Consider the following 13,927-nt stretch of genomic DNA (forward strand, 5'->3'; position numbering starts at 1 on the left):
TGGGGTTGGCTAACTACCATAGACAGTTCACTGGGAGGGGGGAGGAACAACAACAAGCGTTCACCGGCTTGAAAGCTGCTCTCGTTCAACCTCCTCTACTCGCCTTGCCGAACGGGACTGATGAATTTATTCTGGATGTCGACGCTTCAGATCAAGCGCTAGGAGGCGAGCTGCTCCAGGTGCAGGAAGGTAAGGAGAAGGTAATTGCATATGCAAGTGCCCGTCTAACTCATGATGAACAACGGAACTATTGCACTACACGCAAGGAGTCGCTGGCAATTGTGTTCATGACAAGGCATTTTAGGCACTACCTTCTAGGCAGACCTTTTAGAGTGCGGACTGATCACAACAGCCTGACCTGGCTCCTCAACTTCAAGCAACCACAGGGGCAACTCGCTCGGTGGATCGAGGAGCTGAGCCGGTACCACCTGCTGATTGAACACCGCCGAGGACAACACCATGGCAACGGCGATGCTCTTTCTCGCCGACCAGAAACGCATGACAGGCAGTAGCCACGAGCGGCCTGCGCTTGAAGGGCTGTTCGTACTGTCAACGAGCAGATGCAAGATGGTCAGCGTTCCAGGATGAAGTGGACGACGTTGTGCCCATCGCCCACGTACACCAGGTAGCTGTGGACCACCCGGGGGGTACTCCAGGAGTCGCTGGCAATTGTGTTCATGACAAGGCATTTTAGGCACTACCTTCTAGGCAGAAGGTCGTCCTGGTATTATTACTAATGTTATTAGTTCTTGTTTATGCAGGTGCAGCTGAGGAACAAGACGGTGGTTTTAAATCATGACAAGCTGAAGCCCTGTCGGGATCGACAACTTCCTAAATGGCTGGCTGATTTTAATTTACATTCTCTTTCTTCACCTAGAGATCCGGATGCGGGACCGTTGTATTGTCTATGTCGCCAGCCCTGGGCCGGCTCATTTATGATACAATGTGACTATTGCGAGGTGTGGTACCACGGTGCATGTGTGAATATTGCACCATCTGAGGCCTTGGACATCGACTTTTATCGATGTGCGGACTGCAAGTCCTCGGTTAACAATTAAGTGCTCGCGTTTATCTTCTCCTCTCTCAGGTATGGACCAGTTACCGTTCGCTGACGGAAGTGAGACGGAGGTTTCCGAAATGGAGGAAGATGTGCTCCTGGCTAGCCCGGGTGCGCGGGAGGAATTGACCCCGAAAGAGGAAGCGGTGGCTGGGGATACGGGAGGGGCTTGCCCGGTGGCGAGCACCCCAGCCAAGCAGAAACCAACATGCCATCTGGGATGTGGTCGAGTGGCCAACATGCGGGTCCGCGCCACGAAGATGCATGCTCCGGTGTGTTTTCGACCACTGGAACGAAGTTCTTGGCGGAGGGCACGAGTGCAGTGGCGGGCACTCACCAGCTTGGCGACGGAGGGCCTTGGTAAAGGCAAGACACCGGAGGACTTGAGGTGTCTCCTGAACGTCCAGCACCTAATGGGGGATGGCACTGACGTCCTACCTCCGGATAGGAAAACTCGTGGTGCCATCCTTATGCTGACACGGGTGATTGGAGGAAGGAGGCCCCCGCCTCTCACGATAGCTCCGATTATCAGTCACCCATCGGCTCTCATACACTGGCGCTGTGTGATTGCTCTCATCGCTTCTTTTGGTGAAGAGCTGTTGAAGGAGTGTGGTCGTCGGGCTGATGAGAAGGATCCGGCGGGGGACCAGACCGCCAAAAAGCCGACGAAGAGGAAAGCCGCAGGTAGAGAGCATGGAGAGCGACCGACCAAGCGTGATGCCCCGGCACCGAAGGATGGTAGATCAGTGGCGGCGTCGGGTACATCGGCCTCGCTTGGTTCGGCGCCCAAAGTGTTTGATGCCTGTTTCCATCTGGACCGGTTGCAGAGGGACCTGCAACTTTCCCGACGAGGGGACCTCTGGGACGTGGAGCGAGCGGTGCGGGTGGGAAGTGGAACACAGCCTGTGGAAGTGGTAGGCGGGATTGCCCTGTTTGGCGATCCAACCACTTACCCCACCGAGCGGGAGATTGGCGGATTGACGAGGAACGGCTCTGTGGTGGGTTTGGGAGTGGCTCCTGGCTACTCGCCGACAACGGTTCAATTCGATAGGCTTCTGGCCCTAGCCCGAACTCGAGATGTTCGAGTATTCTGGAGAGTGGGGTTGGACCATTCGGCCCCGCCTACGGATTGGCCGAGACAAGATCAGCTGCTAAAGACGGTGTTGGGTCGTTGCTTGGACGGCCGCCACCACCGCATCATGTGTCTTGAAATTTCTGGCGTTCAAGGCGATGTCACTGGGGAGGAGTGCTACTATCGTGTCTTGGACATCCTACGTCTAAGTCGCGTGTTGAAGGAACAGCGGCTGCTTCTGGCAGACTACGCTTTCACGGAAGCCGTAGCGACCGCCTACCTCCGGTATTTCCCCAGGACATACTTTAGCGTGACCAGCCGAGTGATTGCTGATGGGGTCCAACGAACCGGACTATCCTCCTGCCGGATACCCAGTCGGAGCACCTCATCTGTTGGGGGCGACCGCCGTCGCCGTGGGACAGGTGCTCGACAAGAGCCCCATGCAGGTCATTGATCTGACATGGAAGAACGGTCGAGATCTCCTTTGAGCCCCTGGCTCACCCACAACCAGAAGTTTTCAGTTTTGCCAGAAATGTTCCGTTTCAAAAGAAAATAGGTCCGTTTTACATTTATTTTCATTTATATCTTTCAGGTATCCAGGGAAGCGGAAGACGGTGCTACAGGCATGTCCCACGGCCAGTGACTACCTGAAGAGATCGTTGGGAGCGGTCTACATAGCTACGGGTATCGGGTATTTCTCACGTACGCAAATCACCCGGTTCACCTCCGAGGTGGATCCAGGACGGGGTGCCCGCTTTTCAAACACGGGAGGAGTGTTGTGAATGGCGCCCGCTGGGTAAACAGACCACCCCTCCGACCGGACGAGGGCGTCTCCCCGATAGCTTGATTTGCATACAGGGGGTATGCAGATGTTAACGTGGGACCTCGACGCCGCCCGAACCGGTCTATTCGAAGCAGGGAACCAAGCAAACAAGACGGAAGACCGATTATATATATTGACTTGGACTTGCTCATTTATTTATTTTTTAATTATTTATTTATTCAAGGGATATTCAGTGTGGTTGATGTATTTTGACTTTTCATCAGCTTTTAATACAATTTTTTTCTTTTCCGATACCCTCTATACAAAAAGGATCAGAAATGCCCTTTCTGACCTTTGACCCACATACCAGGGCATCTTCATATCTCTGTAAGTACTGGTCGTAGAAAAATTACAGGAAAGTATGTTTTTGACCTTTGACCTATTTTATTGTATATTTTCGTATGTTCGTATCTTAGTAACCAGTGGGCGTAGATGAGCGTTATTTGCGTCAAACTACTCATAAGGTCAATGTTTATATTAGTTCTAATGGAAAAGATTCGTGTAAAATGACCGGAAGTCATTATTTTGACCTTTGACACATATTCATTATTTTAGATTTCTCAGTAAATACATTTTTAGTCGCGTGGAAGCGACTCTATAGTTCACTATGTCGGTCGGTCGGTCTGTCTGTCTGTCTGTCGGTCTGTCTGTCGGTCTGTCTGTCGGTCCGGTATCACTATGCGTTTTATCGCTTTCTGACCTTATCTTGATATCAGTTTAATCTAGCTAGGTCAATTTTTCACAGTATATTCCTTATGGCCAGGAATCAATGTGGTTATGTTTTCACGGTGCGCAATAAAAAATTACGCGGTCTACGCATGATTTAACGAAATCACGTTTGTAATCATATCTTCACAACCATGAATCACAATTAAATAAAATTTGGTACTCATAAATTTCAGGGCATAAATCATCATATGGCAATACAATTACGTGCGTAGCGCATGTAACGCATGCGTACGCGCGCTTAACATTTTCAAAATTTATTTTCGATGAAATAAGAGTACATTTCAGGCAATTTTAAGCGTTTACAAAATTGCCATGAGTGCGCATATTTTTGCACGCGCATTGCGCGTTAAATGTTATTGCGCACTCTTTTGCCCGATTTCTGTTTTCTTGACTTACTTTTCAACTCGAAATTACGTTATACGAGCACGTCGAAAGTGACAGGCTACGCACGTGTAAATTAAAAAAAAATAAATGTTTTTAAACATTTCAACATTTTTAAACATGTTCAGTAATTTCGGTCAGTATAGTTCACTATGTCGGTCGGTCGGTCTCTCTGTCTGTCGGTCTGTCTGTCTGTCTGTCGGTCCGGTATCACTATGCATTGTAGCACGCGATTTAATGGCTGTTGGCCTTGTTTATATCTCAGTAACCACTAAGCACAACTTCGTCAATTTTGTGTCAAAAGATTCAGAAGACTCTTACAGTATTTATATTCACTATATTAAAAAATGGATAGAAACTATGTTTTTGACTTTTGACCTATTATACCAGTATATTTGTTTATATTTACTCTAATGAAAACAAATGCAAATGTACAAAATAACCGAAAATCATTATTTTGACCGTTAACATTTTCTAGTCGTGTCATGAATAAATCTCGGGTCTCGAGTATAACATTTTAAATTTGACCAAATAATAAGTGCGGCGATCTGACAGACGTTGGGCTGGAATATCAACTGATTTTGCCATAGAACAGTGTTTTATGCGTAGCATAAAAACAAGAGGAGGTCTAACAAGAGGGCGAGGATTAACAGAAATTCAACGACTTGTCTGGGTCCTTTCAACTCCAGTCTGCGCCAAGATCAATCATTCAATGCAAGACTTCACTAACGTTTTGTATACTACCAGTGAACAACATAAAGAAACAAACAAACAAATTGTACAATCAATGACAAACCAAAAGGTCGCCGACTACACATTTCGGAAAAAGAGCCAATCCATTACAATGAACTCTAAAAGCGCCTTGAAGATAAAAGATGATGTGGTCAATGTAGATCCTTTACTTCTATTTCAACGACTTGTAACTGCCGGCACAAGATGCGATAATGTATCAGATATATTTAGATTCACCAGATATGATGAGGTCTGCAAATAAAGCTAGTTTAGCTGATAGTTTGTTGTCAACAGCAATCGAGGTTGCTCCAGAACCTCCTGATCAAATTCAGTACGTCTTAGATGGAGGAGCACTACTTCATAAAATTCCATGGACAAGAGGGGCTTCAGGGGTGACATTATGAGAGTATACACTAAATATGTTTCTCACAAATATGGAAAACCCATTGTTGTTTTTGATGGGTACGATAACTCACTAAGTACAAAAGACTGTACACATACAAGGAGAAGTGGTGGTGTCAAACGTTCAAAACAAACAAAGATTCATTAAGATTTTGGGAAATAGTCTTGAAAAAGAAGGTTGTACTGTTCACCACGCAGAAGCTGACGCTGACTATCTTGTGTCGAAGATGGCTCTGTCCTGTGCAGAACAAATAGGCACGGTTGTCATCGCAGATGATACAGATATCCTGGTCCTCCTTATCCACCATGGTGGTCACACCAAACATAATGTATGGTTCAAGCCAAACCAAAGGAAAGAAACTAAAAAGGTGCAACGATGTTGGAACATTGCGGCAACAAGACTTGACCTTGGCAGCGATGTTTGTAAATAATTATATCCTATTTTGTCACACGTTCCTTGGATGTGACACGACATCGCGATTTTTTGGTATTGGGAAAATCAAAGCAGTAACTAAAGTAAGAAGTGACTGTTTCTTTTCTGAACAAGCCAAAGTGTTTATGACTTGTAAGGCAAACAGACAGGAGGTAATTGCAGCGGGTAATAACGCCATTTTGTCTTTGTATGGTAGCAGCGATAATGAAAACCTAGATGAATTGAGGTTTCGTAAATTTCATGAAAAGACAACATGCAGTACTAAAGCAGTTCATCCACGTTCTTTACCCCCAACGGCATCAGCGGCAAAAAATCATAGTCTAAGGGTGTACCAACAAGTTCAAGTTTGGCTTGGAAATGAAGAAAATGTACCTCCAGATAAATATGGATGGAAGATCAGCCAAGGCAGGATGATACCATATTTGACGGACAACCCCCCAGCACCACAATTGCTCCTACAAATCATAAGATGCAAATGCAAAACAGGCTACTATAATATGAAATGCAGCTGTAGGAACAATGGATTAGATTGCTCCATGGCATGTAGTGAGTGTCGAGGTGTATGCGCAAACATTTCACTAGATGATAATGAATATACCGATTCTGAAGATTCAACAATGGGTTTGTAAAATCAGACGATTGGTAAATATTCTCAACCAGGCCTATTTGGATATTTTTCTGTTTTGTGTGTTTTTAGAGTAAATGTAAACAGAATAATGAATAGTTAAATGTTATCTTGGGTGCTGATCTATGAAGAAATATAACACCAATATATTGCCCCAATTACTAAACGTTTTCTGGATAGATATCAAAGGTCAAAATAATTACTTTCGCATTGACTATATACACAGACATTTTTTATTAGAGTGGATATCCTTCTGAGTTGTTTGACACAAAAAATGCTCATCTAAACCCATAGTTCACAAAGATACAAATATATAAATATAATAGTTGAAAGCTTCCGGTCATTTTCTGTAAAAATAGTTTCATTAGAGTAAATAAATATGGTTCTTCTGAATTGTTTAACACAAAAGTTACGCTTATTGGTCACCGAGATACAAAAAATAAATTTAGTGAGATATGAAATAAAGAATATATGTTAACGGTCAAAACGATGACTTTTTCATTAGAGTGAATATAAACATAGACCTTTTGAATATTTTGACACAAAAAATGCTCATCTACGCCCATTGGTTACAAAGATATGAATATACCAATATAATAGGTCAAAGGTCAAAAGAGTAGTTTCCGGTCATTTTTTTGTAAAAAGTTTTATTAGAGTGAATATAAATAAAGGTCTTCTGAATTGATTAACACAAAAATTACGAAGTTACGACTATTGGTCACCGAGATACAAAAAATTTACTTATATTCATTATTTTATATTATTTCACTATGTCAAAGGTCAAAATGATGTCGTCTGGTCATAATACACAAAACGTTTTCATTAGAGTGAATATAAACATAGACCTTCTGGGTATTTTGACACCAAAAACGCTTGTTTACGCCCAGTGGTTACCGAGATATGAATATGCCAAAATAATAGGTCAAAGGTCAAAAACATGGATTCCGCTCATTTTTGATCAAAAACTTTCATTAGAGTGAATATAAATATGGGTCTTCTGAATTGTTTGACACCAAAATTACCAAGTTCGGCCAAGCGGTTACTGAGATATACAAATATATAATTTGACCCTCATGACCTCTTGACCCCTTAAAAAAGTATGTTCCACTGAACCGATTTTGGTAGATTTTGGAAATGTTTCTATCGGTAGATTGACTGGACTACAAAGGAAGCAACGTTTGACGAAATTTGCATCCTGTTAGCCGAACATTTCACGCCACACAGAAACATGATTGTTGCCAGATATCAATTTAATAGTCGGTCACGTCAAAAACAAGAGTCAATTGCATCGTATATTGCAGCTCTCAGAGACATCGCCAAGGACTGTAAGATTATGAAAAGACATTAGAAGAAATGCTTAGGGACCGTCTCGTTTGTGGTATAAACAATGATAAAATCCAAAAAGCCTTACTAGCTCAAGGTGAGAAACTGACCAACAAAAAAGCCATAGAGGTAGCTCAGTCTGTTGAAATTGCGGATGAACAGTATAGCATCATAAACGCAAGTGCACAGTCCCAGATAGATTCGTTCCAAATGAGCCATAATAAACAACATAAATTTAACAGGATGAAACCCAAGCCGGGTCCTACCCAGCTAACACAAAACGTTTTGAAAACGTTTTTATTAAGTTATATTGAGGTTTTTACCTAACCTTGTTCATTTTGAACGTTTAAACATCGTTTTTTAAACGATATTTAATAGCTTTTTTTTTATTAGTTTAAAAAAAACATAGAAAAAACGTATTTGTTCGGGAATTTTAAGGTTATTTTATAACGTTTTTGAAATAATCTATAATTAACTCATTGAGGACATTATAAATTGGTTATTTAAAGGTTTATTTAATACCTTCTAAACTTAACGTATAAGTAACTATAAAAAAACGTTTTGAATATATATTGTTTACGTTTTCATGAAAATGTTGATAAATAACTAATATTGAACTGATTAGAAACGTCATAAATTAGTTATCTTAACGTTTCACTTATTACGTTGTATAAATAACCATTAATGAACTCTTTAGAAACGTCAAAAATTAGTTATTTAAACGTTTCACTTATTACGTTATATAAATAACCATTAATGAACTCTTTAGAAACGTTGTAGATTGGTTATTTGAATGTTTTTTATTTAAGTCTTAGGTACAACGCTCAATTAACCATAATTAAACGTTTTGAATTTGTTTTTTTTACGTTGTGATAAAACGGTTAAAATAACTAATATTGAACTGATTAGAAACGTCAAAAATGAGTTATTTCAACGTTTCACTTTTTACGTTATATAAGTAACCATAAATGAACTCTTTAGAAACGTTGTAGATTGGTTATTTGAATGTTTTTTTATTTAAGTCTAGGTACAACGCTAAATTAACCATAATTAAACGTTTTGAATTTGGTTTTTTTACGTTGTGATAAAACGGTTAAAATAACTAATATTGAACTGATTAGAAACGTCAAAAATGAGTTATTCCAACGTTTCATTTTTTACGTTATATAAGTAACCATAAATGAACTCTTTAGAAACGTTATAAATTGGTTATTTGAATGTTTTTATTTTAAGTCCTAGGTACAACGCTCAATTAACCATAATTAAACGTTTTGAATTTGTATTTTTTACGTTGTGATAAAACGGTTTAAAATAACTAATATTGAACTGTTAGAAACGTCAAAAATTAGTTATTTTAACGTTTCAATTATTACGTTATATAAGTAGTCATAAATGAACTCTTTAGAAACGTTGTAAATTGGTTATTTAAATGTTTTTATTTTAAGTCCTATGTACAACGCTCAATTAACCATAATTAAACGTTTTGAATTTGTATTTTTTACGTTGTGATAAAACGGTTTAAAATAACTAATTTTTAACTGATTAGAAAATAGTTACAAAAAAAAAAAGAAGTTATTTTAACGTTTCACTTATTACGTTATATAAGTAGTCATAAATGAACTCTTTAGAAACGTTGTAACTTAGTTATTTAAATGTTTTTTTACAAACAAACAAACATTGGTACAAACGCTCAATTAACCATAATTAAACGTTTTGAATTTATGTTTTTGACGTTGTGATAAAACTGTTTAGAATAACTAATATTGAACTTTATTAGAATCGTCATAAATTAGTTAATTTAAAGTTAATTTAGGCCTAAGGTTATTTATACAACGTTATGAGATCTCTTTAAAAACGTTATTAAATTCCCTTTATCTTCTTATTTTTCAAAATAACTTAAAAAAAAATGTGTACCTTTTACGGTCCAAAAATGGTTTAAGATAGTACTAGTAGAAACGTTTGTTGTGGCCTACAATATGGCTAATGTTGTATCTTTCATCGGCACGTCACATCTATGCAAAAAAAAAACGGCGCGAAACTTTTCTTTCTCTGGACACGGCTGGCCGGGCACGCCACATGTTCTCTCGCCGATGTCGTGACGACGAGTACGAGGTTGCATTTTTATAAAGTAAGTTAATTATATTTTTACTGTAAAAATAGACATAAAATTATTAGGTATCTAATATTTTGCATACGTAAATAGAATGTTTATGAATTGATGTTAGGCCTAGTATTAGTATAGGCCATATAATCTAGGAAAGTCTATTGTGGTAGGCGCGCCTACTTCAGTGAGACCTCCTACCTAGGCGCGGCCTAGTTAATTTCCCTCGCTCGTGGAAGATTTAGGAGGACAAATGCTATCCTAGATAGGCCTAGCCCTAGACTAGACGTCTGAGACTAGTGATGCCTAGCTGTGCTTAACTAACTAGCCTGATAAACTATATATATTATTATACTTCTAAGGCTTAACCAGGCAATATGATAAGATATAGGGCGCCTATCTGTATATTATATGATCACATGAAGTTCCGTATGGACAAATACTATGAACTATAAGTATAATATAACTTATTAGGCACAGAGAAGAAATTCCGAACCAACCGGTAATTTTAATTAAAATTTTGAAATGGTAAACTAGGCCTAGGTAGCCTAGCTAGTTTTCATTCTGAAGGGGCGTTTATGTGTATATATTTTACCATTTTACACTAAAAAAAATAAATGCCTTCCCCTGAATAAACGCCTCCCTTGAATAAACGCTCCCATGTTTATTTGAATATATAAGGTATTAACAATTGTAGGTATAGGGAAAATGAAGTGACATAAAAATAATTTTGAATTCGTTGATTTTTCGACTTCGGCGAGTTTAACTGTATTCTAATTATTTGGATAGACTGACTATGAATTCTGAACTAAGTAAGCAAGAGAAAAGAAAAAGATATAGAAGAAATTGGATGAAAGCATCGCGTGCAGTAAAACGAATGAGAGAGAATGAAAATCCAGACAAAGATGAAGTTAAAGAAAGTAGCATTAAAAGCAGATCTAATTATGAATGTATCATCCGTTCTAATTATGAGGTTGATGAAGATTCAGTATTATTTTTAACTGACAGTGAAACTGGAAAAAATGCTTCTTCTACTGAGTCTAAATGTGATGATGGATATTTTTTTTCAAGTGATTCCGAAACTGATGATGAATGTCTTGTTTGTGAATCTGATTCCAGCAAAGCTGATAGTGTTGAATATTTAGTTGAAAGTCCATTGGCATTTAAGAAACAGCTTGCAGAATGGGTTTGCAAATATAACATCAAGCATGACGCTGTTGATAACCTTCTTAAACTTTTGCAAAAAAATGGACATCATTCAGAGTTACCTGGTACTGCACGCACTTTGCTTGGTACAGTAAGAACAGTAGAAATTGGAAATAAATCAAACATGAAATATCACTACTTTGGATTAACTGAAGTGTTAAAAAAAGCTTACATTTACTGCAAACCAAAGCTATTTCACATAAAAGCTCTTGAAATTGGTTTTAATATTGATGGTGCACCATTGTTTAAAAGTTCTAGTTCATCAATCTGGCCTGTTCTTTGCTGTATTGCCAATTTGACACCAACTTATGTCTTTATTGTTGCATTGACCGAAGGTTCTACAAAACCTAGTAACTTAGATTTTCTTTCAGACACCATAGCTGATTTACAGCATCTTCTAAAAAATGGACTTGATGTCAATGAAATGACAGTTCCAGTCAAAATACGGTACATAATATGTGATGCACCCGCCAGGGCGTTCGTAAAACGTACAAAGCTTTACTCAGGCTATCACGGGTGTGATAAATGTAGCCAAAGAGGGCAACATAAAAATGGCAGAATGTTGTTCCTGCAAACAAGACACTTAAAAAAAAGAACAGACCAAAATTTTAGAAATCGAGAGTTTAGAGAACATCATCACAATGATGAATCACCATTCCTTGACTTGCCGATTGATATGATAACATCTTTTCCTATAGATTTTATGCATCAAACTTGCCTTGGTGTTATGAAAAAAATGTTGTTGATGTGGGTCAAGGGATCAAACAGATTGTTGAGATTTCGTTTGTCGTCTGCCCAAGTACAAACTGTGAGTGAAAAATTAATCGGGTTAAAAAAATATGTGACTAATGATTTCCAGAGAAAACCAAGAGGATTATCAGAAATAGACAGATGGAAAGCCACTGAATTTCGCCAATTCTTACTTTACACAGGAAAGCTTGTCCTGAGTAGAATCCTTTCACATGAGAAATATGAGCATTTTATGTCCTTGAGTGTAGCTTGCTGTATACTTGTAAACTCAAAATTAGCACTTGCCTACAAGGAATATGCCCATCAGTTATTAGTGTATTTTGTAGAAAAAGGGCGAAATTTGTATGGCGAAGAATTTTTGATATACAATGTTCATACACTTTTACATTTGGCAGATGAAGCCGACTTGTTTGGAAATCTGAATAATTGTTCAGCATTTGGCTTTGAAAATTACATGTACACTTTAAAGAAACTTGTAAGGTCTGGCAGACATCCAATTTCGCAAATAGCAAAAAGAATAAGTGAAAGACATGTATTGAAGGAAAGAGTTAACTTAAATCAAACACCTGCAAGTATATCATTTAAATCACCAAATAACTGTTACATTATATCAGCTGACACTTGTTGTGAAGTTATTGAAGATCATTATGATGAGAACTCTACTAGTTTTGTATGTAGGGTATATGCCAGAAGTGAAAGTTTATTTACCTCTCCTTGTGACTCCAAGATAATAAATATACATAAAGTTAGAAACAGGTTTACCTCAATTAAAAAGATAAAAAGGACAGACTTAAGATTTAAAGCAATGAAGTGTAATATTGATGACAACGCTGCAGTGTTTATGGGTCTTTTACATTATAATTGAGTGATTCTAAGAAGTTGAGAAATCTTAACTTAGCTGTACCTGTATGTCCTACTGTGATATAGTAGATTAATTTGAAAAAAAGAGGTTTCGTAATGTGCAACCATACTTTCATCAGTTACAATTACACACAGTACTGTATGTATGTAGTAGAATAGTTAACAATTAAATTTTATTTATTTTTTATTTATTTTATATCTGATACCTTTTTTAAAGACTTAACAAAAATATCTTTTCACTCAGAAACCAGTATTTCTAAGGCAAAATCTATGTAGAGCACCTGCTACTATGTAGAGTTATGACAACCGGACATAACAAAAAAGATGAGACTTTTTATGAGAAAAAAGCAATAACATGTAGTCTTTTTAACTTTACAGAATGGAACAAAGATATGCTGTAGTTATATTTAAAGGCACGGAATTAGAAGAAGAGTCGGTTGAAATTATATCAGAGAAATGGTTAGCAGAAGTGATAGATAGTGTAAGTACACTTACACTTACACTTAATGTTTGATGGAAATAGTTTAGGCTAGTGCCTATTAGATTCCATTTCTAGCCGAAAATAGTTGTCAAGTCTAGACTTAAAGATGTTCACTGAAGAGGCTTGTATTACATATTCAGGCAGAGAATTCCAGTGATGTATGACTCTGATGGTAAAAAAGTTGACCCTGCACATAAGATTTCCTCTAAGTTTTGGACGATATAGTTTTAAGCTGTGTCCCCTGGTTCTGATGTTGTGAGACAATTTAAATAAATCTTTTGGGTCAATATCCTCAAAGCCTTTCAAAATTTTGAAAGCTTCAATCAAATCTCCTCGTAGTCTTCTTGTCTCTAATGGTTGAAGATCAAGATATTCTAACCTTTTTTCATATGGTAGATCACTTATTGACTTGACCATCTTTGTAGCTCTTCTCTGCACCTTCTCCAAGATTTCTTTGTCTTTGTTATAGTAAGGAGACCAGGACTGTATACAGTATTCCATATGTGGACGGATGTATGCCTTGTACATGACCTGAAAACTTTCTTTGTCAATATTTTTGAATGTTCACTATTTTTTTTAGATTGTTTGTTATTCTCTCTCTTAAGCCTCTTTCTCACAGAACTGTGTTCTGAAAATGTATGAGGAATAATATATACTATATTTAGAAAAAGAAATCAATAAATTATTCATATTTTGTCAGAAACTTTTTATTGCCTGGGTATACCTCGACCCTATTTCACCGAATGATTCCTGGTATTATAGTCCAATGTGAATATTTGTAATATATGTTGGTAATAATTTTGCAAGCACGCCTGTCGGAAATGGGCTATGTGTCTTACACAGATATCTTGTGCTTACTTACTCATAAAGAATGTTTAATTCAGGAATTATGATTTTAGTTAAACCATAGTCGTGTGATTAGTTTATAGTAAAAGTATACAGACGAAACCA

General features: G+C 38.2%; 1 protein-coding gene across 1 annotated transcript; it reads right to left on the bottom strand.

Annotated features, from left to right (window-relative positions):
- Window positions 1-13,024: 13,024 nt before the first annotated feature.
- On the bottom strand, window positions 13,025-13,504 carry LOC140047712 (uncharacterized). Its single transcript, XM_072092749.1, has one exon. It carries the CDS (start codon window positions 13,502-13,504, stop codon window positions 13,025-13,027), a length of 480 nt encoding a protein of 159 aa, XP_071948850.1.
- Between the last annotated feature and the right edge of the window lie 423 nt (window positions 13,505-13,927).

The sequence above is a fragment of the Antedon mediterranea genome, chromosome 4 (genome assembly GCF_964355755.1).
Source record: "Antedon mediterranea chromosome 4, ecAntMedi1.1, whole genome shotgun sequence".
Lineage (NCBI taxonomy): Eukaryota > Metazoa > Echinodermata > Crinoidea > Comatulida > Antedonidae > Antedon > Antedon mediterranea.

Bases quoted from the DNA above. Each gene is read 5' to 3' on its own strand.
- LOC140047712 (XM_072092749.1), bottom strand. From the start codon at position 13,504: ATGTACAAGGCATACATCCGTCCACATATGGAATACTGTATACAGTCC.